The sequence below is a fragment of the Neodiprion pinetum genome, chromosome 2 (genome assembly GCF_021155775.2).
Source record: "Neodiprion pinetum isolate iyNeoPine1 chromosome 2, iyNeoPine1.2, whole genome shotgun sequence".
NCBI classification, from domain to species: Eukaryota; Metazoa; Arthropoda; class Insecta; order Hymenoptera; family Diprionidae; genus Neodiprion; species Neodiprion pinetum.
The window spans coordinates 18,775,305-18,798,506 of NC_060233.1; the positions used below are offsets into that span (position 1 = coordinate 18,775,305).

The 23,202-nt window shown below is 35.8% G+C and overlaps 2 protein-coding genes across 8 annotated transcripts in view; one reads left to right on the top strand and one right to left on the bottom strand.

Moving 5' to 3' along the window:
- The window catches only part of LPCAT (lysophosphatidylcholine acyltransferase), a 125,626-nt gene extending 123,314 nt beyond the window's left edge, over positions 1-2,312 (top strand). For all 4 annotated transcript variants that reach the window (XM_046613746.2, XM_046613747.2, XM_046613748.2 and 1 more), the window contains exon 11: positions 995-2,312. In XM_046613746.2, the coding sequence (XP_046469702.1) occupies positions 995-1,083 (89 nt within the window). In that variant the 3' untranslated portion in view covers positions 1,084-2,312. The remainder of the gene's footprint in view (positions 1-994) is intronic.
- On the bottom strand, positions 1,288-21,253 carry LOC124212999 (RAB11-binding protein RELCH homolog). Of its 4 annotated transcripts, none has more exons than XR_006881790.2 (17): positions 20,992-21,253; positions 20,489-20,695; positions 20,018-20,176; positions 19,579-19,934; positions 19,218-19,331; positions 18,860-19,104; positions 18,481-18,791; positions 17,981-18,267; positions 17,296-17,623; positions 16,901-17,054; positions 16,701-16,824; positions 11,861-12,131; positions 11,329-11,464; positions 11,035-11,234; positions 9,628-9,889; positions 6,031-8,562; positions 1,288-5,264 (listed from the first exon to the last, which is right to left on the bottom strand). XR_006881790.2 is itself a non-coding variant. In XM_069133892.1 (17 exons), exons 1-17 carry the CDS (start codon positions 21,056-21,058, stop codon positions 6,203-6,205), a joined length of 3,330 nt encoding a protein of 1,109 aa, XP_068989993.1. In that variant the 5' UTR covers positions 21,059-21,253; the 3' UTR covers positions 5,386-6,202. The 4 variants fall into 4 exon arrangements, 3 of the variants coding, with proteins under 3 accessions (XP_068989993.1, XP_046469701.1, XP_046469700.1); XM_069133892.1 differs by lacking the exon at positions 1,288-5,264 and having other exon boundaries at positions 5,386-6,225; positions 8,477-8,562; XM_046613745.2 differs by lacking the exon at positions 1,288-5,264 and having other exon boundaries at positions 5,386-7,030; positions 8,477-8,562.
- Between the last annotated feature and the right edge of the window lie 1,949 nt (positions 21,254-23,202).

Genomic DNA, 23,202 nt, shown 5'->3' on the forward strand with positions numbered 1-23,202 from the left:
CTCTGTGTGTATTTCAAAAAAATTTCTATAAAATTAGTGATCTGAAATTTTCAGAATTTGTCATCTAAAAAATAGCAATTACTCTGAACAACTCTGTATCTCTCCCTTTTCGTAAAATACAATACATTCTAAAAATTTCTGCAAATTGGAGAGGCTGAAATTTCCAGGATATTGTAGTCCATACTCAACATTTCTATGAAAACTCTGCATTTTTCTGTGGTTGTAGAATTCTTCACATTTCACGAGTTCATACAATACTGTGAAGCAAAAATTTGAAAATGTTTGCAAGATTTTTCATAGAAAATCAGAAATAGTGTACAAAACTTTGCATTTCTCCGTGTTAACATTCTACATTCAAAAAATGACTACAAAATCAGTAATTACGAATTTTCAGAATTCGTGGAAGAAAAAACAAAAATTCTTCTGGAAAACTGGATTTGATCCCTCTCGCATATTTCTCTACTTCCTCAGAATTTTGGCAAAATTATCGAACAGAAATTGTCAGAAATTCCGAGAATTTTCCAGATAAATGTAGAATTTAGAACTCTGCAGAATCTGAATTTTAGTACATTTCGGTTTGAAAAATTTTTCAGCGGAATTGTCGGAAATTTTTTTGCACCAGGCATGTGTTGTAAAAAATATATAGAAAACGTTTCTGTACCCGGTAATAGGAAACCACACCTTCTAAGGTTTCTTATACGTAAAATTATACAAAAAATAGTTAGTTTACATGGCTGAGCAAATCACTAAATTCTGATCGATCGATTTTTACACTTGGTGCAAACTGGCAAACACGTATATTTAATTGTAAGATAATTTATTGATTTCACGTATATGGAGACGCAAAAGGCTCTGTGCACGGTTTTCTAGACAATGTATCAGAGTTGTAGGCAAGACTTCCACCAATATTTTGTTATTACTGTTATTACTGTCAACCTCATTGACACCGTCAATGGCATTGTTGTTATTGTTGTTGTGAATTTTTGTATTCCAGAGGATCTAATTGAACTGCTGAGTAAGAAAACTGAGTTCATGCATCTGTTCGCCACGCATTCGGAAGAGAAGCGGAAAAAGGTCATTTGAGAATGCCTTACTTTGACTTTGCAAAGTCGTAATAACCAGCCAGCTGAATCTGAATTCACCCAGCCTCTTTTCGTTTATATTGATCGAACACCTACGTAGTAGTACAGTACATTTGAATTTTTACTTTATCGTAGTCTTGCAATGTGTATCAATAATCTGATAAGGCAGGAGAGATTCTGAATTTGAAAGGACTCCAGATAAACGTCCCTTTGCCAGACGTCAATACGTTTATTAATGATGATGAACATAGTTGGTTATATGTACATACATACAATAACACATATGAATCAAAGAACGAAGCACTGGCCTATAATCATCATTTCACTTCATGTTGTTTTGTCGTTTTTATTTCCTACGACTGTAAATAGCGTGGAAATTGTAGAAATGGTCAATAATTAAAATTTCATTTATACCTTTTTTTCTTGTCCTTTCAAATTACAGGTTCTAATTATTTTTTTTTCGAGTTCCGTTAATTTCCCTTATTACATGATTACGATAAATATAACTTTCATCTGAATCAATTGCACTTTGTAAAAAACATTGTTCACCCAAATGATAGAAACTTATTTATCGATAACTATATTATCTTCTAGGCATTGCAGTATTAACACGTAGAAATATTTGATAAAAATTTGAATATGAACAACAGAAGCAATCGCTGATTAGCAGTGCTGATTGCATTTGCATAGCAGAAGTAACCTTTAAACAATACTTGTTAATACTTATATTTATTTCGATGTATATCCATTTCGACGTAAATTTAAGCACTAGACTATACTAAATTATGAAAATACCGGGCGATGCCACAAGTGAGCTTCGTAATATTGAATTGTTTATACATATTCAAGTCTGTGGAGATATATTTTATTTAATTTTGATTCGATTTCTCTAGTTTTGGTTCGTCTTCGCGCCCATAATCGTATTAGTCATGTATATATTATGTAATTCTAAGATTCTCTAATACTACATCATCACGTACGATTAGTCACGTAGATAAAAAGAAAATGATTCTAATTTTTTTAAATTTAATGAATATGTAAAAATAATATTAAATGCAATACTTTCATATTTTCATAGCCAGAAATCCATGTGCAAACACTGATATTTTCGTAATGATGTTAATAATATTGATAATGAAGTAACAATAATAGTATAAGTATAATGTTGGTTATTTATTGTAGTTTTCGAAACAATATATCTTGCTAATAAAATTTACATTATAAATTGGATTTGTGTAAAAAAAACTTCTTTGCAATAAATTTGGCCTGAAACCCACAGCATCATAAGTATCCTCTCGATAAATTTGACGTTTTTTAATACAAATATATACACTTACACATACATTTAGGTCACCTTCAAAAATACTTTCATCTGTTGCTCTTCTCAAAATTATTTTCAGATCTAACTGGAATTTTCCAGATCTACGTATTCCATTTACTTGAAATTTTATAAGTTTATTAGTTACTTAATGTTCAGACTGTAATTAGACAATATGTTCAGGTTAATAATTTATAGGTAGAGACGATCGACACCGGCTCGCTCAGACAAAACGAGCATTCGGTCGACTTTACTTCCGTAAAAAAACCTTTCACGTTGTGCTTTGACTTAATCAAAGCGACCTCTATTCTCTTTATGAAGGAAATTTAACTTTATTGCCTACTTTGATGATCATCCCATCACATCTCTCAATACGTTACATTTCTACACAGGAAATCGTGGTTGATAATAATATATATACATAATCAATAATAATCACAACTAGCCGCGTAAATTTTTACAATATATATTTGATATTCCGAACTCCGATAACGCAAATATTACATTGTACGTGAGATTCAACAGACCATAGATAAAAGACTGATGCATAAGGTTCTCTCTGTCGTACTTTCTCACTTTTCTATTGAATATACATACAAGTTTCAAAAACTAGAAATTCAAGAAGGCACACTGTATACGTATGTACATAATTCCTAACAGCATGGACGTTGTACATTAGTCGCACACGCGATGCTGCGACGTGAAATGGTGTCCAGTTACATTGTATAAATCGTTCAGTCACTATATGCATTTGAAAGGGAAAATGATCCAAGAAGTCTAATTTTTATATACTGGGTAGGAGGGGCTTGGAAAGGCTTACCTGAAATGTTCTACCTAGATTTCTCTCGTGAACCATGCACTGTACGACAAAAATAGTAACGATCTTTCTTGTAGGTAATAAAATTCTTTACAATTTTCATGTGGAAATTTTTATAGAATATGATATTTTCAATAAACTTGATGACGAACTTTTTTCTCTGAAATCGATACTTTAAAAGCTATGGCGCTGTAAACATTGTGTCGCGTGAATGATCAGTGAAAATGTTGCTCGTATGTATCTGCTTAAAATGTCGGATAGATGAATCAGATCTTATCGAAATACTATGGATTTTGTGTCCGGTCTCTACAAGCACCTATAAGAACTCTATAGTACGATAAAGTCATTATAGAGGCCGGACACAAAAACCGTATAATGTTTCGATAAGATCTGATTCATCCATCCAATATTGTAAACAGAGACATGGAGACAATTTTATAAAACGGTAAAAAGTTTTCAGAAAAATGACAATACTGTGTAGTAGATCTATAAAAATTATAAATAGTGTAAATAATTAGTAATGATTTCTTACTAGTAATAATCTTTCTTATCTGCATGGGTAGAACGTCTTATACCTCATCAAAAATTATCAATACAGCATGATACAACTATTTTTATATCATGGTGTATCATAAAAATAATTATAATAATATTAATAACAACAACAATAATAATAGATTTATTTACCTGCAGGAGTTACAACTTCCCATAGCAAAGAGGGTATAGACCCATCGCCTCTTTAAGTACGATCACATCAGCAGATAGGGAAGCAGGGCGGATTACTTTGGCACTCAAATATTTGGGGAGCTGATTCATAATTTTACAATAAGATTTATGAAAATATCCCATGAACAACCATAAAATTCGCCCAGAAGAATGATATGCTAGAAACTTATTCTTGTTGAAATTTAATTACAGCACTACCTCGTTATAAGAGAACTCAGCAGAAATACCCGGCGTAGCGAATCCCGGGTGATAGTTTTTTCTTTAATCGTTAAAATTGGATCTCGTGGAAGATTCTCATGAAGAAAAATTATTGCTTTCACAGAAGAGGGAACGTCCATAAACTACGTAATCAAATTTTGAATATTTTTGACCCCCTGGAGGAGGGACGGTTTTGTCATCATCTGTCAGATTGAAAGAACCCCCCCCCCCCCCCCCCCCTCCAAATGACATAACACAGATTTCCGCCACCCCGCGAATAAATCTAGACTCCCCTTGTTACCAGGAAGAAAACATCACGCGCAGTATTCATTGTTACCGACCGAAAATTTTTATTTGTGAATTTGGCCTTTTGCATGGACGTTATAATTTCTATACCCTTCTCCTTCACCAAGTCACCCTTCTCCCCAAAAAACTGGTGACGTAATTTATGGACGCTTCCAGAGATCTGCACAGGACGCCCGTCGCGCAAGTTTTCCCGCAAGATCGGCAACATTACAGATCTAGCTCTGCGTCTCCTACTTCTAATCATACTCCCCCGGCCAATAATCTTAACCCCCACTACGGGCGATCGGAGTGATGGAGCAACGGTAGGTCTCAGCAATAGCTCAAGTAGTACAGAACGCATAAAACTTTGATTATGAACTCAAAATTTTATTTAAAAAGTTAAATATAACATAGCTTATAGCACTTCTGGAATTATGAAGAACATTTTAAAAAAAGTTTCATCAAAACCCGTCAAATAGATCTTAAGTTAAATCCGTACAAACATACATACAAAGAATTTTATATATTACATGTAGTATAGATTTCCCATGCGTTCCGCTTGAGCGGGTTTTAGAACTTTCCCCACTCTATCCTTCTACCTGAGGTCTCCTAACTTTACCGAGGACTCCTCATTATAAGCGAAAGAGCGATTGCGTCGAATCATGCACGAAGGCATTGCATTCGTATACATAACTGTGATTATCTCATAACGAGGAGTGGTGACGATCATCGACGTGTGTGCGATTCTCGAGTCCAGGCGCCGAATTTCTTAGAATCCTATTCCCCTAACCGCCCTGACACTCTTATAACGAGGTAGTACTGTGATCGAAATTTGCAGCTGAAAAACTAGAACAATTTAATTTTTGATCCAGTTGGCAGGAATATAAATATAGATAGAATCGATACAAAACTGATGATTTTAAACAAAATTATACCTAATTTAATGTCATGCCCCCCCCCCCTCCTCCTCCCAATACTACATAAAATATAAAAGAAATAAATATTATCGTACAGTAGAATCATAATCAAGATTTAGGGGAGAGGTGAGCAAAATGGGTCACTTAAGAAAGGAATAACGTTAGACCAATTTTGACGCCATTTTTTTTTTCTTTAGCCTTAAAATATATTTCAAGCTTATCGACACTTTTTGAAGTCTCATTTGATTATACAGGGAGCCCATTTTGCTCACTAGGGTCTATTTTTTTCCCCGCACCCCTATATAGATTAAACTTGTAAAATAGTGATAACGTTGAAGTAGTCTAAGCTGGCATTCGCTATTCATTCGCTATATAAGATCGCAGGGCTGGCTAGCACTCCTACCATACAGCAGAACAGTGCTTTGGGTGCTGCCGTGTTCTTGCATTCAATTACACCTATGAGACTCAATTGGTGCATGCGAAATATGTGTATGTACTGGTCCCTAAGGCAGTTGTAGATCGGGCACTCCAGAATGAATTTTTCTAGTGTTTTTGGGAACTGCATGTTACAAATAGTGCAAATCTCTTGGGGTGATTTTGTATGAGATTCCGTTCTTTTCAGATCATCGAAATACATGAGACACGTCATTTTTTGTAAAACAATAAACTTTTCAGTCTGTTTTTTACCTCAATTAATTAATTTGCATTCATTGAAGTCTGTTATTCTCTTCTCCGTCTTTGACTTCTCATGATTATTGATATTATTGTCACTCTCGTTGTTGTTATTGCTATCGTCATCATCATTTTTATAAAATAACATGATGTACAAACAATTGCATCACACTGCATTTAAAATTTTTCATGATGTATAAGACGTTCTACCTATGCAGGTAAGAAAGATTTATAAATTATTAATAGTTTTTGACACTATTTACAATTTTCACAGATTCACTACACAGTATTGTCATTGTTCTGAAAACTTTTTGCCATTTTATGAAATTCTACGAGTGTGTTACGATTAACATTTCCACTGATCACTCACGCGACGCAATGTTTACGCTGTAGGTATATCTCTTAAGATATCAATTTTACAGGAAGAAAAGTTCGGAATAAAATCTATATTGTACAAATGTGATTTTGGCTAATTTTACAGTTTCATCAATCGTTAACTATGTGTATATTCAGCAATAACCATGGTTGGAAAGGTTTGCTGTGCTATAAATCAAAAACTGCATTATAAAAATAAATGTTCTGTACAAAAGTTGTCGAGAACTTTATTAGAGCAATTCTATAGAGGATTGCTGTAAAAATGGAAAAACCGAGTTTCAATCTCTTAATTATTCTCTGTTTCGTTCGATGTTTCAACAACTATGAATAATAAGTGAAAAAATTATGAAACTCAAATTGCAGAGCGTAAAAAAAGCTAAAACAAAGTATATGATCGAAATTTTTGTATCACGTCGAAGAGCCGAGTTATCGAAAAAAATTACCCTTTTCAAGATGGCGGAGAAGGCTTATAGAGAATCTTGGTCCATAATTTGAGGTTGAGTTTTCGAAGCCCCCACGCCCACACAATGTTTAAAAATTAAACTTTTCGATTTATTTTTCTTTCTTTGCCTCTTTTCGGACACAATGACTGGACTGATACGTTTCTTCAATGCTTTGTGCGGTCAGAAAACTGTCATACCTGTATATGTATACTAAATGATAACGAAATAACATACAAATATGTATAATGTATAATAGGATGGTTCGAGAATTTTTTTTTTCCAACACATTTTTTTTTAAACAACCTCTCAAGCTCAAGTCTAAGAAGTCACTCTTGTGACTTTGATTTCACATTTATTTAACATAGGAAGATTTCACTTTTCGTTCAAAGTTAAAATACTCGTAAACTATTCTGTATTTTTCAAATCCATGTATAGATCCTTGAAGCTGATTCTTCAAGCTTCCCAACTCTATATAACAATCCATAATTATCATCATCAGAACACTACCGATTTTTTCGTTTCGGTATAAATGAGTAGTTTTCAGATGACTGTAATGTCTTTTCTAATTGTAACTATGCTTTCTTATAGAGATTTGAAAAACGTGAAGAACCAGCTCGAAAGATCTATGCATGAATTTGAAAAATTTGAATAGTTCCGAGTATTTTAAGTCTTAATAAAAAATGACACGTTTCCATGTTAAATGAATAGAAATAAAAATCGAATCAGCAACCTTTTTTTCTATCAAACACCTACATTTCAGGGGGTGAAAGCGAAAACAAAATTTTTTTCCTGAACCACCCTAATGTATATGTGATATAATGCTATGTGTGAATAAACTTTTATCCACAATTCCCGTTCTTCATTTACACAAAAAAGAAAATACGAAATGAGCTCTGCTTCTATCCTCTTCATTCTATCCTCTCAGACTCAATTTTTTTTTTTGTTTCAATCTATTCTTGTTATTGAATTTAATTCCTATTATTATTAATTATATACAATAAAATATAAGTGACGCAGGAAGGAATGACGTTACGGATGTACATCAGTCCGACAGGGTTTTAGGAGAAAGCATAATATGATACCTCAAAAACATGAGCCCGATATGAGCCCGATCAAACTCTCCTTGCACAGGCGCAGATGGATATACTCACATACACAGATAATATTTACTCAACAGATAGATATAGTTTGTATCGTATAAAGTAAAAGTATTTTTATTGAAGACTAGTGGAAACTAAACGACAAGTAACGTATTCAGCTTGTAGGCAAACTCGGGCAACGAACATACTGAGTGATAGAGTAAGGTCTAGAAAATACGAATAAAGGGTATCAGCGCACTGATCAGTACATCTGCTACCTCTATTTGTTCATAAGCTAAACACGTTTTTTGGTGATCAATTTTCACTCTGCTAAAATCATAGCACACTTTGTTGATACGATACGAATATCTTTTCGCAAAAACAATTCGATCTGGCTTCTATTTTGGATATAAAACTCAATCTTCTGAAACAATGTCGAACTGATGTGCCTCAAGTGACCTAACATTCTTTTAAAAATAATTACAGTTCACTGATTAACCGTTTACTTTTTACGAAATATATTTGCCATACTAGGCGTGTTTGACTTCTGTTGAAATATCTTACTCATCCTCTGACACATGTCCTCCACTCCCTGACCAACGTTCACGTTCGCTATCGCAAGAGACAGCCCGGAACTTGATGATGCCGATCTGTGAAAATGACAACAATTAAATATCTGTAATAGAAATCTGTATACTTGATTCATCGATGAATTTGGATTGCATTTTTAGTGATTTCACTGAAAAATCACGCACATTACCTACTTCTGTTAATGATTATTCTTGAAGCATACAAATGTGTTTATTCAAAGTAAACATTTTTCTTAAATGCACCCGTGCTCTGTTCAAGAGGATGGTATACTCTAATCTTTACCGATTGATTGCTGATTTCGTGACCTTGGTGAGTTAATAATTTGAACTTCGTCGATGTAGGTCACAGTAAAAGAAAATAATGTAGTGACAACCATTCGGCTGGACATGAATTTGACGTCGTCAAAAATTATTTTCTTTCATACTGACCTATATCGACGAAGTTCAAACCGTGAAGTTTTACCGACCGCATTGAATGTCACTTATTTTGACTATTATCAAAGTCTGCACATGAATGATGTTGAAATACAGCAGTCAGCGCAATTTGCCATGCAATGCTACCTACAAATATGGAAAAATAAGTTTGGTCTTACATAACAATAATGCCAAGAAATGAATTCCACTGATTGAATTACCACTTATCGCACAGATACATTTCCGCACGTTATTTGCGCACATAACAAGAAAGATTTTGGATAGTTTTATTTGAAATTGCATTTAAATCCGCACTGACTGCAGCATTTTGACATCAGTAATGTGTAGGCTTCGAGTCTAGGCAAAATTAGAGACACTTCACTTGGACGGTAAACACTGATATAGCATCCTCTTAATAAAAAGATTTGACTTTCAAGAAAAGTCTATGAATCGTGAGCTGCGATACACATAAACAGGGGGAAAAAAGTACATGAATTCAATTGGTAATCCCGCGAGAATGTTAAAAAAAAAAATTCAATGTTATTTGAGATACATTTACAAAAAATGTGACTAATTAGAAATTCTCAAGTCGTTTTCTATTTTAAATTGAGAATAATGAAGGTTTTTTTTCAAATGAGAAAGTAAAAGTAAGATAAAAAAGGAGGCGTGAGCTTTGAATTCAGTAATTCAGTTTCATTGTAAGCAATTTACCGTTCCAATGGCTTCTCGGAATCCAGCCTGGACGTGGCCTCCTTGAGTAATGAATTCACTAATTCTATGTGCTGAGGTTGGGTTTGGTTGACGAGCACTTCAAGGTACCTAAGCCCAGGCAAAAGAACACCGGTAATGCATTGATTACTGAGTGGACAGTAGACAAGGACCGAGTAGGCTTCGACGAGGGAATTTGTGAGCTCGATTTTTCGCCCCTGCTGAAGAGCGGAGGCCGTTATGCCCGCTAACTGGGTAGCTATCACTGAAAGTTAAAGAGACGGTCGTACAAATTGTATATAATACCAAATCAGCAATTAGTATATTTTGTAAGATGTGGGGAACCGAAAGTAGGCGATATCTGAATGACTATTGCGTGTGGCACGAATAGAAGGGGAATGTTGTAATCACGCAAGGCAGATATCACCTATCCGCACATGTCACACACACCATAGTTTTTGTAACACCTCTGTGCGGAAAGTTTTATTTGAGTTGCTACTGGCAGCACATAAATTTCATGTTAATTAACTTATGACGAATTCGACTAGCAAAAAAAGTGGGCACTGTTTCTGTAAATCGGATTCGTCATTGCGCTCAATGACACAGTGCGAGATGTTAAGTTATTTGAAATTCCATATGTGCCAAAGAAAGCCTTAGTGTGGAAAATGAAGAATTTCAATTGTAGGCATGTGCCAACGTTATTTTTTTGCAGTGTTCAAAAGTGGGGCGTTTCATGTACGATTGATGGGGTATGAAAATCCATTGAATAATCATATTCCACTAAAGCTTAATGGGAGTTGGTATGTGTAATGTACCCACGCAGTTAGCCTGTGTGAATGGGTATGAAAGTAGGTATGTGTGCATGCACGAGACGGGCGCGACGCTCGATGAACAGGGTAACTGCTAGACAGCCGAATCATGAGCATTCATTCATAAGGTGACACGTGTACGAATCAGTAACATCATAATATACTTAGTTTAGTGTGAAACGGTCTACTTTCATTTAATGTTGCCTGATCGATCCTTCCTCACCCTGCGACACTACAGTATGTCAGCAAAATTAAATGGTTAGTTGGCAAGAGTTCAAATAGCCAGTAAGTGTGGGTACTGTAATATGTACTGGCATGCATGATCAACTGACATACAGACATTATATCATTTTTACCCGTGATTTTAAAGGAAAATAGAAAACCCAATGTTACTGACAAAACACCTAATAACTTGTTATTTTACTATAAAATACTCATAAATTGCGAACATTACCGACTAGCACTTCACCCTGAATCTAATGGAAACATTGCCCAGGGCTGGCTCTCTTTGGTAGGATATAGTTATTCACCGGATCATCGAACTTTCCAAAGATGTGTTGCAAAAAACGTTAGTCAAATTTTCGTTTGATAAATGACTTACCATCTTCTGTGTAATTTTGGGGACAGTTTGGCGCGATACTTGAGAGAGCAGTGACCAAAGAAACTGCCAATGATGACGGGATGCCCTGTGGTTCTCGAGCTATCATTTCCAGTGTCAACCGCGCTTTATCCCTTGCCTCTTTGGCTCCACACTCAGTGACAAGATGAGCTAGTGCTGGGATAGCGGCAGCTTTGACTGTTCTGCAATGAGGTATTTTTGAATTAGTTGACAAATGTAATGTTACTGGAGATTTGGATCTGTTAAATAATTCTTTGATATAGAAATCATCCTTACAAATCAGTGTCATTGGTCAGTGTCACTATGGCTGGTGCTACTCTTGTGTTGGCTAAATGGTCCGTAATATGAGATATTACAGAACTGAATAAAACTGCAGTCGCACATCGGACTGTCGATCTTTGATGAACCACTCCTATATTTAACATGTAGATGTTATGTTCAAATTTACACTTCTTAAAATGGTGTAGTGAACAATCTCAGACTAAATTTATTTGCTATTTTTGTTTTGAAGGTGGATTTATCTCAATCAGGTTGTTCAGTTAAATATTTCTGTTTGAAGTAACTGGATTAATAACTTTTCCTAGTAAGTAGCAAGATACTGACTTTAAATTAACCTTGTTACAGAAAACGAGAGAATTATATCTTTAATTATGTTATAGCGGTTCAAGGGAGCGTAAAGTTGTCTGTAAACAAAAGCATTAACACAATTCAGAATCACATAATATCGATTACGAAAAGGATTCATTGTGACTATCGAAATTGTTTCTGAATCGTTATAGTAGTTTAAATTCCAGGCACTCATATATACCATCCCAGAGAGCGTTAAGAACGTGTTCCTGCAGTCGAGTTTCATTACAGAGTCTGATAACAGCCATTTGTAGACTTGCACTGCTGACGCCGCTTATAGCCACGGCAACAATAAATTGATTCAATGCTTTCGTTACTTCAGTCACATCAAGGGTCGATAGAATCGTCAAGTACGCCGGAATCAACATTAAGCTCAGAGCTCCTCTGTCGGGTGTCAACATTATGAGTTGTTGCTCAAGTTCCGACAATTTGGCAGCAAAAATGGGCTGAATCTGTAAAAATGATTACAATATTGGAATGGAACTAATTGATTTTTACGTTGTTGTTTTTATTCTGTTAGCCTATTTTCTGATAGGCCTTTTTAGGATTCATTTTAAAGGTTGAGCTTTTAAATTCATTGAATTTACATCATAGCGAAGTTTCATGGAAAAAAAATTGCTTCTTTTTATATGTACATTAAGTAGAATATTTGAAAATAATTGGGTCGTATTTTCTATTTCCATTAAAAATAGTAATAGCAAAAGTCATATGCAATTGAATTTCTCTATTTTCAATATACAGAGTGATTCAAGGCTATCGTCCCATAAAATACCATTGTATTCAGCGCAAAAGTGCGAGACCGAACAGTTTTTTGTTTCTAATAGAAAATTTGCCACTTGCGAAATACAGCCATTCAAAATTGGCTAATCCGGTAGTATCTCGTGGCTCCAAATAAGCCTGGAGAATCCTATTTTGATTGTCATGGGCTCATCAGCTATCCTGAGTCATCAGTTGCGATCTGATTCACCAATTTTGATCAGCTATAATTCACAAACCACAAATTTCCTATAAATAATGAAAAAACATTACAGTCGCAGATTATTACAAGGAACACTGGTTGCGTATGGATCGATAGTCCTGGGTCACGAAGTACAAAGATATACTTTAGCATGGGTGACACGGTACCTTTTCTCAACCGGTTATATCAGCTTCAACTTTGTTTAAGATGAAAAAAAGAAATTTGTACAAACTATTTTTCTCCAAACTATTGAATGAAACTTCCCCTTTTCATATATTCCAAAAACTTTGCCTTTTTGATAAAATTGCTTGGGATAGTTAGAAAATATTAGGCAAAATGCTGCTTCAGAATATGAATATTAAAAAATTGAATGAAGTCGTGAGCGTTTTTAGAATAGTATGTGCAATAAGAACATCAAGAAGATTGGTTTTTCTTCCAAATTCTTTTAAGTTAACGTGTCAAGCGTTTGTCTGGAAATTTTATACCAACTTCTTTCATGTTTCCATCTGGAATATTTTTGTGATAATTCATATTGCTATAGATCTAGTTAAACCCGTAACAAAAGATGCTGAAACTACGCAAGTCTGTAAATACATTGAATTACACTGTGGTCATAGTTACTTCCTTCTAACAGGTGTAACCGTAACAATACTGACCAATGTATAGTATCCATTAACAACTTAATGGTCGAGAAATATATTCAATTGGTCAACCAAGCTGTTGTTTCGATTGTAATTTTGGGATCAATAAAATGGATTGAGCCTGACTGAAAATTTCTGTTGTTTTCAACTATATTTCTCACTCTACTGGAATGATCAATATTGATGATAATATTGTAGCATGTTTATCTGACTCGGAGGCTATGTTGTATGTCCAAGTTCAGGCATAATGTTGGATAAAATGGTCATCACTACTCATCGTCAAATGAGAGGGACATGAATTACTTGTGGGATTATTCTATGGCTCTGGAATAATAGCCAACAATAAGTAATGGTGAATTAAAAAATTGTCCATTTTGTTACACATCATTATTTTTTGAACTCGTTTTCTTCAAAACGTGGTTATCAAAGTCAGTCACTACAATATTTTGAAAACGGCCCAACCGATTTAATTGACATTCCGAGACAATTTCGAATATATATCATTACATAAAAAAAAAAAAGAAAAAAAAAAGCGCTTTATTATATTTGAGGAATCCGGTCATATTGTATTTTTTAAATCAACTAAACAATGAGAAATCATCGAGCCATGTCGATGCGGGACATGATTGATGTTCACTTGAGCAAGAACACGTTGTGCAAATAAAATTGGTAAAAACGAACCTTAATTGGTGGCTGAAAAGTTGTTTAGATGAAAATTTTCCAAATTCACCAGTAATATGTAATGCAGATTATTATTCAAAGTATGACTTATTTTAGAGGCTGAGAAAATAAGGTTCACTTACGTGATTGTTCTTGATATCCAAGGTCAATAATAAAACAAAAAAACATTCATAGAGGTTTGACTTTCAACCCTTTAGTGGGGGTCCTCCTCAGAACTATAACATTTATTAAACATTACTTACGTTATACATAATTCAATTAACAATGAACAAAAAAACAGGGAAAAAAGGGGTCGAAAATTGGCCATCGAAGAACAACGGTTATCAAAGCAACCGACAAGTGTTAAGAAAATGGTAAAAGACTAGATGGTATATTTACCTAATTTAACATAAAAAGACCGCTTAAAGTCAATCGCTGAACCAAATCAGGAATTTTAAACAACAACTACATCTCTTAACAATCATCTTCGTGTGTAAGCCTAGGTCGTTATTTGTAAGAAGGTTAGACCCATCAATCTCCCAATCATCAATATCCATCCTCTAAACCATCATGAAAAAGATTTATCATAAGCAAGCATGAGACAATTCACTTATCTGTCTCTTTTGGAGACATTATTTTCTTAATAAATCAATGGAAAACTCTCATGACGGTGTAAGCTGAATTGTACCAGGTACCCTGGTAAGCGCCCCAAGAGAGAACTCACAATCAACGTCAATAACAAGAGAGACCGATGACCCCAATCAAATACAAAAGATCACACGGCATCAAGTATCGTGGGGCCAACAGATCCAACTATATAAATTTCCAAGTTGGATCATCAGTTGAGAATAGGCTAACGTATTTGAAATCAGGTTGTAATACCACTTATTTAAGTTGTCAGTGTCAGATCTCAAATTCACGACATTATTATCACCTACTATGTCACACATATCTGAAATCAACGTTTTCCCATAGTCCTTTTCCCCACAGAGGATACTGACATCAAAGAGGTTAAAATTATGGTCGCAATCTATCCTATGTTTTGTCAAGACTAATTCTTTTTCCAAATCAGCAAAAATATTGCGTTTATGTTCGTTAATTCTTGTCTTAAGCAATCTACTAGTCTGGCCGATGTAAAGTTTGTTGCAATCATTACAAAGTATTTTGTAAACCAGATTCAAACATTTTTCTTTCGGAACACATCTGACCTGGAATCTACTAAGGACCCTGTCGAGTGCTTATGACAAACCGTTCACATACAGGTACTTCATTATTGATCCGAAACACCTATTCTTAAGAATTACTAATCTGGTTTCAATACACCGATCTACTAAATTTGTAGCGTTATTCTTGCAAAGCGAAACTTCTTTAATAAATTAATTTTTTAAAAATGAAACGCGACTCTTTGTCTCTTGATATTAACAGTGATTGTGTGCTCTCTCTTGACGTGTTTACCGGGGCATCTGGTATAATTTGATTTACACCTTCATAACTATTTTCCGTTGATTGATTAGGAAAATAATGTTTCCGAAAGAGCTGGATAAGTGAATTATGTCCTGTTTGCTTGTAGTAAGGTTTTTTGATGATGGTTTGGAGAAAGGATCTTGATGACGGTAAGATTGATGATGGTTCAAACCTTTTTACAGATGACGGACCCAAGCTTATACACGGAGATGATTGTTAAGAGATGTTTTTGTTTAAAATTCCTGATTTGGTTCAGCGATTGACTTTAAGCAGTCTTTCTATGTTAAATTAAGTAAGTATACTATCTAGTTTTTTAATCTTTTTCTTAACACTTGTCAGTTGCTTTGATAACTTCTTCGATGGCCAATTTTCTTCCCCTTTTTCCCTTGTGTCTTTGTTCTTCGTCAATTGAATTACGTACAACGTAAGTTAGGTATGTGTAATAAATGTTACAGTTCTGAGAAGAACCCCATACAAAGGTCTGAATCATAAACATCTATGGATGTTTTTTATTATTGATCTTGGATACCAAGAAACATCGTGTATGTAAATAATAAGATCGATTAATTCGTCTGCATAATGTTTCACTTCATGCTTTTGAGTTTTTAACAAAATATCGAAACTAGTCGCAGATCAAAGAACAAATTAAATTAGCCGAACCATGCTGATAAAGGCAAATGAATTTTTTGTCCAATACAAGTTTGGAAAGTAAGATTTTCGAAGCTTATGAAGCGTGCCTAAGGTACCCCATTTCTAAACAGTACAGTAAAAAGGCACTGGCGCATGCGCTTAGCTGAAATTTTGAATTTTACACATTAAGGCTTTCTTTCGTCTCATGCACACTTTCCGATAACTTAATTTTACGCACAGACTTTTCACACCACTAGCGTAACATCATTGTGCTGAATTTAACCAGAAGTTTGCACCTTTCGGTTAGGTTTCATCAGGTCAGGCCAGTGCCTCTGGACCTCTTGATTTCGTTTGATCGACTTGTTTTAAATTTTTATTACACTTGTTTGCTTCGCAAATCAAACTTTCCTTCACAGGTATTGCAAAAAATAGTGTGTGTTACACATATGGCTGGGCAATCTCTGACTTGTGTTTACAGCGCCCACCTTGGCTCATGCTGAAAACTTCACACGCAATGGAAATTCCTCACTTCGCGCGCTAGTAACACAACATCCTATTTCGCGCGATATGGAATGTCATTACAAAATGATTTATTTTCAATATTCCATAAACTGGTTTGATTCGCAATTTTTATTAGGCATTGGATAGGATGGTTGTTTCATACCGACCTTTGATACAGTTATGTGTCTGCCAAAGGCACAGCAGAGAGAATGTATATATGTGATGAAAGCATTCAAAACAGCTTCTTGGGTAACGTTGATCGATTTCACTACGTCAATTACATCTGGTAATCTGTAAAAACCAAGTACAATCAAACAGAGAAATTAAAGTTATTATTAAAATAAAGTAAGTAATAGGAGGAACAAACAATTTATTAGATAGCCACTCTAATTCTGGCCAAGTGTCATTTTCCCATGTATTTGCGAAGAACGCGTGAAGCACAGCTGTAATGTCCATATCGCCTTCATAAAATACTCTCGGATTTAACAGGGACAGCTGGCAAAGGGCGGAAAACTCGTCTGCTGCTTAAAAAAATTATTTTATTATTAATGTAAGATCAGATAATGAGTCAACTTATTATTGTTTGGGGCTTCCTACGTCAAAAATTATTCTACAATTTTAATTACGACATCTCACATTGTTCGATAACTCGAGACACTGTTTAAAACAATTTTTCCTTTGTATTGACCAAGATACTAGTTTATTAATTTGAATGGGGAAGAAAAGATGACTCGATCACAATGGAAAGCCATATGTACTGACGTAAGTCCGAAGGTTTTGATTCTTGAACAAATGCTTTGACATTCTCAGTGTTAGCAACGCATACAACGGTATGCGGTAGGAGGTACTGCAGCACATTGATAGATGCAACAGCTCTATCTCCGTCAGAATGAATTTTGTTCTGGATATTTTGGTGGTGTGAGGGCTTTAGCTGGCTCCTTAATTTGCTAAGTATTCGTGGCAGCAGATGGGACTGAAATCTTCCAAGTGTAAGCGCCCATTGCGCTATCACTGGTACAAGAATTTTAGCTGCAGCTTCAACCACTATAGATGAGGAATCATCCAGAGCAGTAAGAGTCAGTTCTTCACACTGAAATAAGACAAAATAAGAAATAAGACAAAATGCATGGTCGTTAGCTGCCAGCTTCTCTCAATAAATTGAAAAAAAAAGAGTATTTTATTGGAAAATTGAGTAGCAAGTGACTCATACAATCATAAGATAGACCACAAATTCCATGCGATGAAAACGAGTTACAACCGCTTTATGTAGTGTTACTATTTGTGAACTCTAATATTGATTCAATTATGTGTTGTCACAAAATGCTATTGTAAGTGAATATTAAATTGAAAGAAATAATTCTATATATCTTACGTCGTGGTGCTGTTGCATTCATTCTTTCAGACGAGTTTATATAATGAAAAGTTGATGATCATATAGTTTTATCACCTGGAAATATTTGTCCGGATCATCCATTAATGCTACTAATAGCGCCAGAGTCTTGACAACAGTAGCTCTGACCACGGGCTCCGTATCTTCTAGAAGCATTTGCTGCAGCATAGAAAGCATTAAAGAATTTCTTGTTGTGCCTGAAATATGTGGAGCCAAGGCTGAGCAGCATTCTGCAGCCAGCAGTCTTCGTTCCAGATGCTTGTGCTGACTCTGTTCCCAACACTGGCCCAAAACTTCACCAGTTTCTATGGAAGTCTTCGAACATTTCGCCATTGCCACTAAGCCTGGTGATAGTGACAAAATATGAGATAAAGATAAGTTGATAATTGTTTTACAGTACAATTTTATACACCAAGATAACTTTGTGAAATGGACCCTTCCAAGCTACCCAAGTGACTACATGCCTGACATTACTTGTTGTTAGCTGGCCCGGCTTGAGCGTGACGGGTTTACTTTACAAGATCCTTCACACATACATTTGATTTTAGAGGGCTTACCAGCTAATATCTTCAATCTCTCCTCCTCCTGCGGCCTCTTTTTCAGGTTAAAAAGTAACTGCAGTAACTTTTCCCTCTCGCGACTGTTCGTGTGCAGTTGTACTGCGCTAAGAATTAGAGGTATTGTCTCTTCTCTTTTATTAAGTATAACGTTTGGTATTATTCTGGGCAAAGAGTACGTCAATATGTGAATAATACTTTTCTGAGTCACGCTATTCCTCAGTGGATCTTCTATGAATGCTGTTGCAGGGTTGGACGTGTTCACCACGCAATGAGTTACTACTTCTCTCTCAAAATTGGCTGGTAAGATTCTGAAAAATTAGGGATAATTTTGTCAACTATTGCTTTGACCCAGCTTATCTTCCTCAAAATATCACACCTGAAAGAAGAGTCACAAGAATCCAGTCGTGGCTGTTTCGTTACATCAGGTCTAGGCAATTGTAGCGTTGTCCATTCTCGATCTCCCGGATCGGTTTCATTCAGGCTAGTCACAACTGAGGTTGTATCATCTCCACAAGATTCTTGAGTCATGTTAGAAATATCCTGGAGCATCGAATCAAGAATCTCAAACTTTTCAGGGGTTGATGAGTTGGAGTTTATCGTTTGTATCGTCCCTGTGCTATCCTAGATATATAAAATTATTCGACTTTTTTGCTTACTTTGTTGAATCTTCAGTTTCAGTATTTTCGATTAAGCAGGTTTCAAGATATTTTTAGCGAGCATTTATTTGCTCTCACCTTTGTCTCGCCAAGTATTAAATCAGTTTCACTCGAAACTAAAAGTCCTTCTAGCTCTGATTTTTCTTGCTCTAAAACAGCTCTTTGTTCTTTCAATTGCTGTATTTCAAAAGTCTGCACAAGAAAACATAAGAGAACCAGTTACACCGCTAATCCATATTAACAAAGCTTCGTTTCTCTAGTGCTGGAAGGCAATAACTACATAATTTTATAGAAAAATTCTTCAAACTAAAACTACATGATTATTTTAGTGTAGCGGACAGGCTTCACAAAATTGGTTTTCACAAAAATCAATGACTACAAGATATTAAGGACATTTATTCATACCTCGTTTTTTTCACTCTAATAGTGAAGTACTAACCATTTCTTTCAACTCTTCATCTTTGTCAACTGTTTCCGAATTCAAATCTTGAACAAATTCTGTTTGTACACTGACATTTGCTGAGTGTGGTTTGTCGTGGCCGCTAGCCCTCATGAATTCCCTGTATATCTGCAAGAGCTGTGCAGGTTTTGGAATATTCAACCCAACATCATCCCAGTCCTCGAAATCTTGGTTTTCATTCTCATCACTGAATGTAATAGACGTCAGCTTATAGGAGTGAGCTAGGAGGTACTCGTTGACAAGATAATTAAGCGCTCGCTGTTCGTGAGGTTTGATTGGGAAATCAATCACTATTTGTTTGTCAAGCCCTGTATCTGGCGTCATTGCTTCAGACTCTTTAAAACAAGAGAAATAAATGTAACATGAGATATCATATTATCAGGAGGGCAAATACATGATATCCAATGAGCAGCTTCACCTGTGGCGACGGTAAGGTTGGCCCTAAGTGCCGAAATATTTTCCCTTGCTTTTCTGAGCTCAAATTCCAGTATAGCGACACGTTCATCTATTCCGCCACCGTCCTCCGAATATCTTGTCATATCGAGTGAGTCTAGGGTAGCTTGACTGAGTGACCTAGCTAGTGAAGTAAGATTGATTTATGAATAATGTCTAAGGATTAAATGAATAAATACGAGGTGCTCACTGAAACAGTTGGTCAAGGAAATTAAGAAAAAGGATTCAACTCATGATGAAAATTGCTGAGGAAGTATGGCTCATATTCGAAAAAAGATGGCCAAACAGCTGACAATGGCCATGAAGCATTATGAGATAGTCAAGGTTTTGAAAAGCAGTACAGCGGATATGACATTGAAATTATACAAGTTGATTGACAAACTTGTGACACGTAAAATATTTACAAGCAAGAATTATTTAAAGAAAGTCTACTCACGCAAAGCAATGTAAGGCTCCGGCTTGATGTTTTGAGTCTCAAAGTTCCCTGGATTTGAAAAATAATCCCTAAGGATAGGCAGTTCACTTCCTGCTTCGCATAATTCAGCGTGCATCTCCAATGCGGTGAGTAATAGTCTTTCGTTAAGTAACTTGGTTGCGATATCGTCGTACGATACTGTAGGATTTGCTGGCTGCGATGCATCTTCTGTAGCATTGACATGTTGCATAGAAAATTCAATCAGACTGTCTGATGAATTTCACTCAGTTTCTGATTTCTCGTTTTCAATTTTTTTTTTTTGAATATGATTAACAGCAAAATTTTAAGGACAGAAGTAACATTCATGCTCATGTTGCAGAATTCAACCGCAAAAAAGGGTGGGACAGAAAATACAGACAAATAAACAATAAGTAGAATAGGTACAACATTTCTTCTTGACCATTTATTCTATTTCATATAATGGGGAGTTTTCCAAGAAATAGTTATAGTCATAACACTGTTACCTTTGACTGGTTCGTTAGTATGACTTGTGCTGAATAAATCCTCAACCTCTTCAATGGACTTGGCCATTCTTCGTCTGCGTAGTTTACAACAGTATGGGTGGGTGAAATTGTTGCATGAATGTGATATGTCGTGTGAGCATTTGCTTGTTTAGAAACAAAAGAATAAATCGACTACGGACGTTCTAATAATTACTACGTATCATATAACCCCAATGTCCAGCTGGCACCCGTGGCTGTTTCGTTTTGACGGCTGTGAACAGCTGCGGACTAATGCAGGGTTGCCAGACTCTCGATATCTCAAGACGCCGAAAGCTGTCGAGCAAGTAGCCAATCCAAAGATTTCTCAAAGGCGCCAAAAGTCGCCGTGGAAGATTCGTATGTAGCCAGAAACAGTATACTTCCGCGTGAGTTGACTGATCTTTTAAAATCGAAATCTTTGAAATGACTAACTAGTCTCGAATACCTTGTAATCCATACAAATTTATTAGGAAGCTAGAAAGTATGGATAATAAAGTAGCTGTTTGTCATAGAATTACTTTGGATTGTTCTACACTTGCTCGTTTAGTATCACATTATGAGTATATTTGGTCTACAACGTACGCGACTCATCCCATTTTCTTTCTATTCCAAGAATTCAAATTATTTCCGAAAAATTTCGAACATTTCGCTGAGGTCAGTCTCGTTATGTTTGTTTTTCGAATTCATCGAAGTTTCAGTTTCGGATGCATACACATGTAGGACGAGTTGAATCTGTTGATCATTGCAGTTGTTGGCTTGAATGATTTGCAGCACTTTCCGAACACTGAAATGCAGCGGTATTCGTAGAAGAGCTTCGAGCATGGAAATTTCCATTTTATTGCAAATTCGAGTATTAATAAACGTCAGTGCTAAGCAAGTTCTCTTTACCACTGCATTGCTAGTCGAAATGACCAACATCATTAACACAAGAAAGAAAAGAACAAAAACGAGTAAGGTAGCCAAAAATCGCCATCTCGCCAAATAAAAAAAAATTGACGCCGAAACAGCAGCCGTGATAACCAATTTTGCGATGAGTAGCCAAATTTGCAAACCCTTTACTAGAGTCTCTATCATGGTCTTATTGTAACATCCGAACGGAACATATGTTTTATCGATTATTATTATTATTATACGTCACTTTTATCAACTAACCGAACTCAGCCACCTGAACTCACCACTGCACGTATACTAAAAAACTGTACGCGTTTTGTCCCCGTTTTTTAGTTCCTCTACGTGGCGCTAGTAGACTTCTGACACGCTCGCTGCCCTCGCTGACCGCGCGCGAGCTTGTCAGACAACTACTAGCGCCACTAGTGGTGGAGATTAGCGACAGAATCGCGGGACATTTTGCGAACCACTTTTAGCAGCGTGTGTCAGAGGGCTGACCGAACTCGAAGGACGAGAATCTTGTAACCAGAAGGTATCAAAACAACTGTCTAATTATTTGAAATATCCCTAGATGAAAATAACTATGAAATTCACTAACCAGAGCCTAGAGCCATGTTACGAGATCTTCGGACTACAAGAAGTTATAATATTATTATACACTATTTTATATTATTATTATATTAACACCATAATTAACCGACACCATTATATCCAATTATTATACAACACTCAACAATGCCATTCGCGCATTCGGAGCTAAGAGCTCCATATAGCCTGGAGAATAGAGGACTGTAAAACCCATAGACTTATAAAGATAGACTGAGCGCTCCTATAAGAGGCACTGACAATTACATATGAAGGACAGAGATATACCGGGAATACTGCTTTCTCTTTTCAATCGGCGTCATGGTGGCATACAACGGAGCAGTGGAAGTGGAACAGCAACAGATATAGGCGCATAATTTCGCCTCATTCTCCTCTACCGCCTCGATGCCCGCCACAAATATCGTCAGAGAGAGAAAGGAGTACTCCCGACATATTTCTGTCCTTTAAATGTTTGCTTCAAGCGGCTCATAAGAGCGCTCAGTTTATCTTTATAATGTAAAGCTATATGCACTGCTGCAATGATCCATAAAACCAGTGACTGCGAAACCTTCAAAATCGTAAAAATCAATTATCTAGCATGAATTATAAACTTTTCTCCGTAACACCGTATTGTAGGCAACACATACAAGCGTTCGGAGGTAATGTAGATCTTCAATATGGAACCATACAGAACTCTACCTGGAGAACATATTAGGAAGC

Bases quoted from the DNA above. Each gene is read 5' to 3' on its own strand.
- LOC124212999 (XM_046613744.2), bottom strand. From the start codon at position 21,058: ATGGCCAAGTCCATTGAAGAGGTTGAGGATTTATTCAGCACAAGTCAT. The intron at 18,792-18,859 runs GTGTGATATTTT...CTAATTTTTCAG, and splicing joins TCTTGTGACTCTTCTTTCAG to AATCTTACCAGCCAATTTTG. The intron at 11,465-11,860 runs GTATATATGAGT...TGTTAAATATAG, and splicing joins TCTTAACGCTCTCTGGGATG to GAGTGGTTCATCAAAGATCG.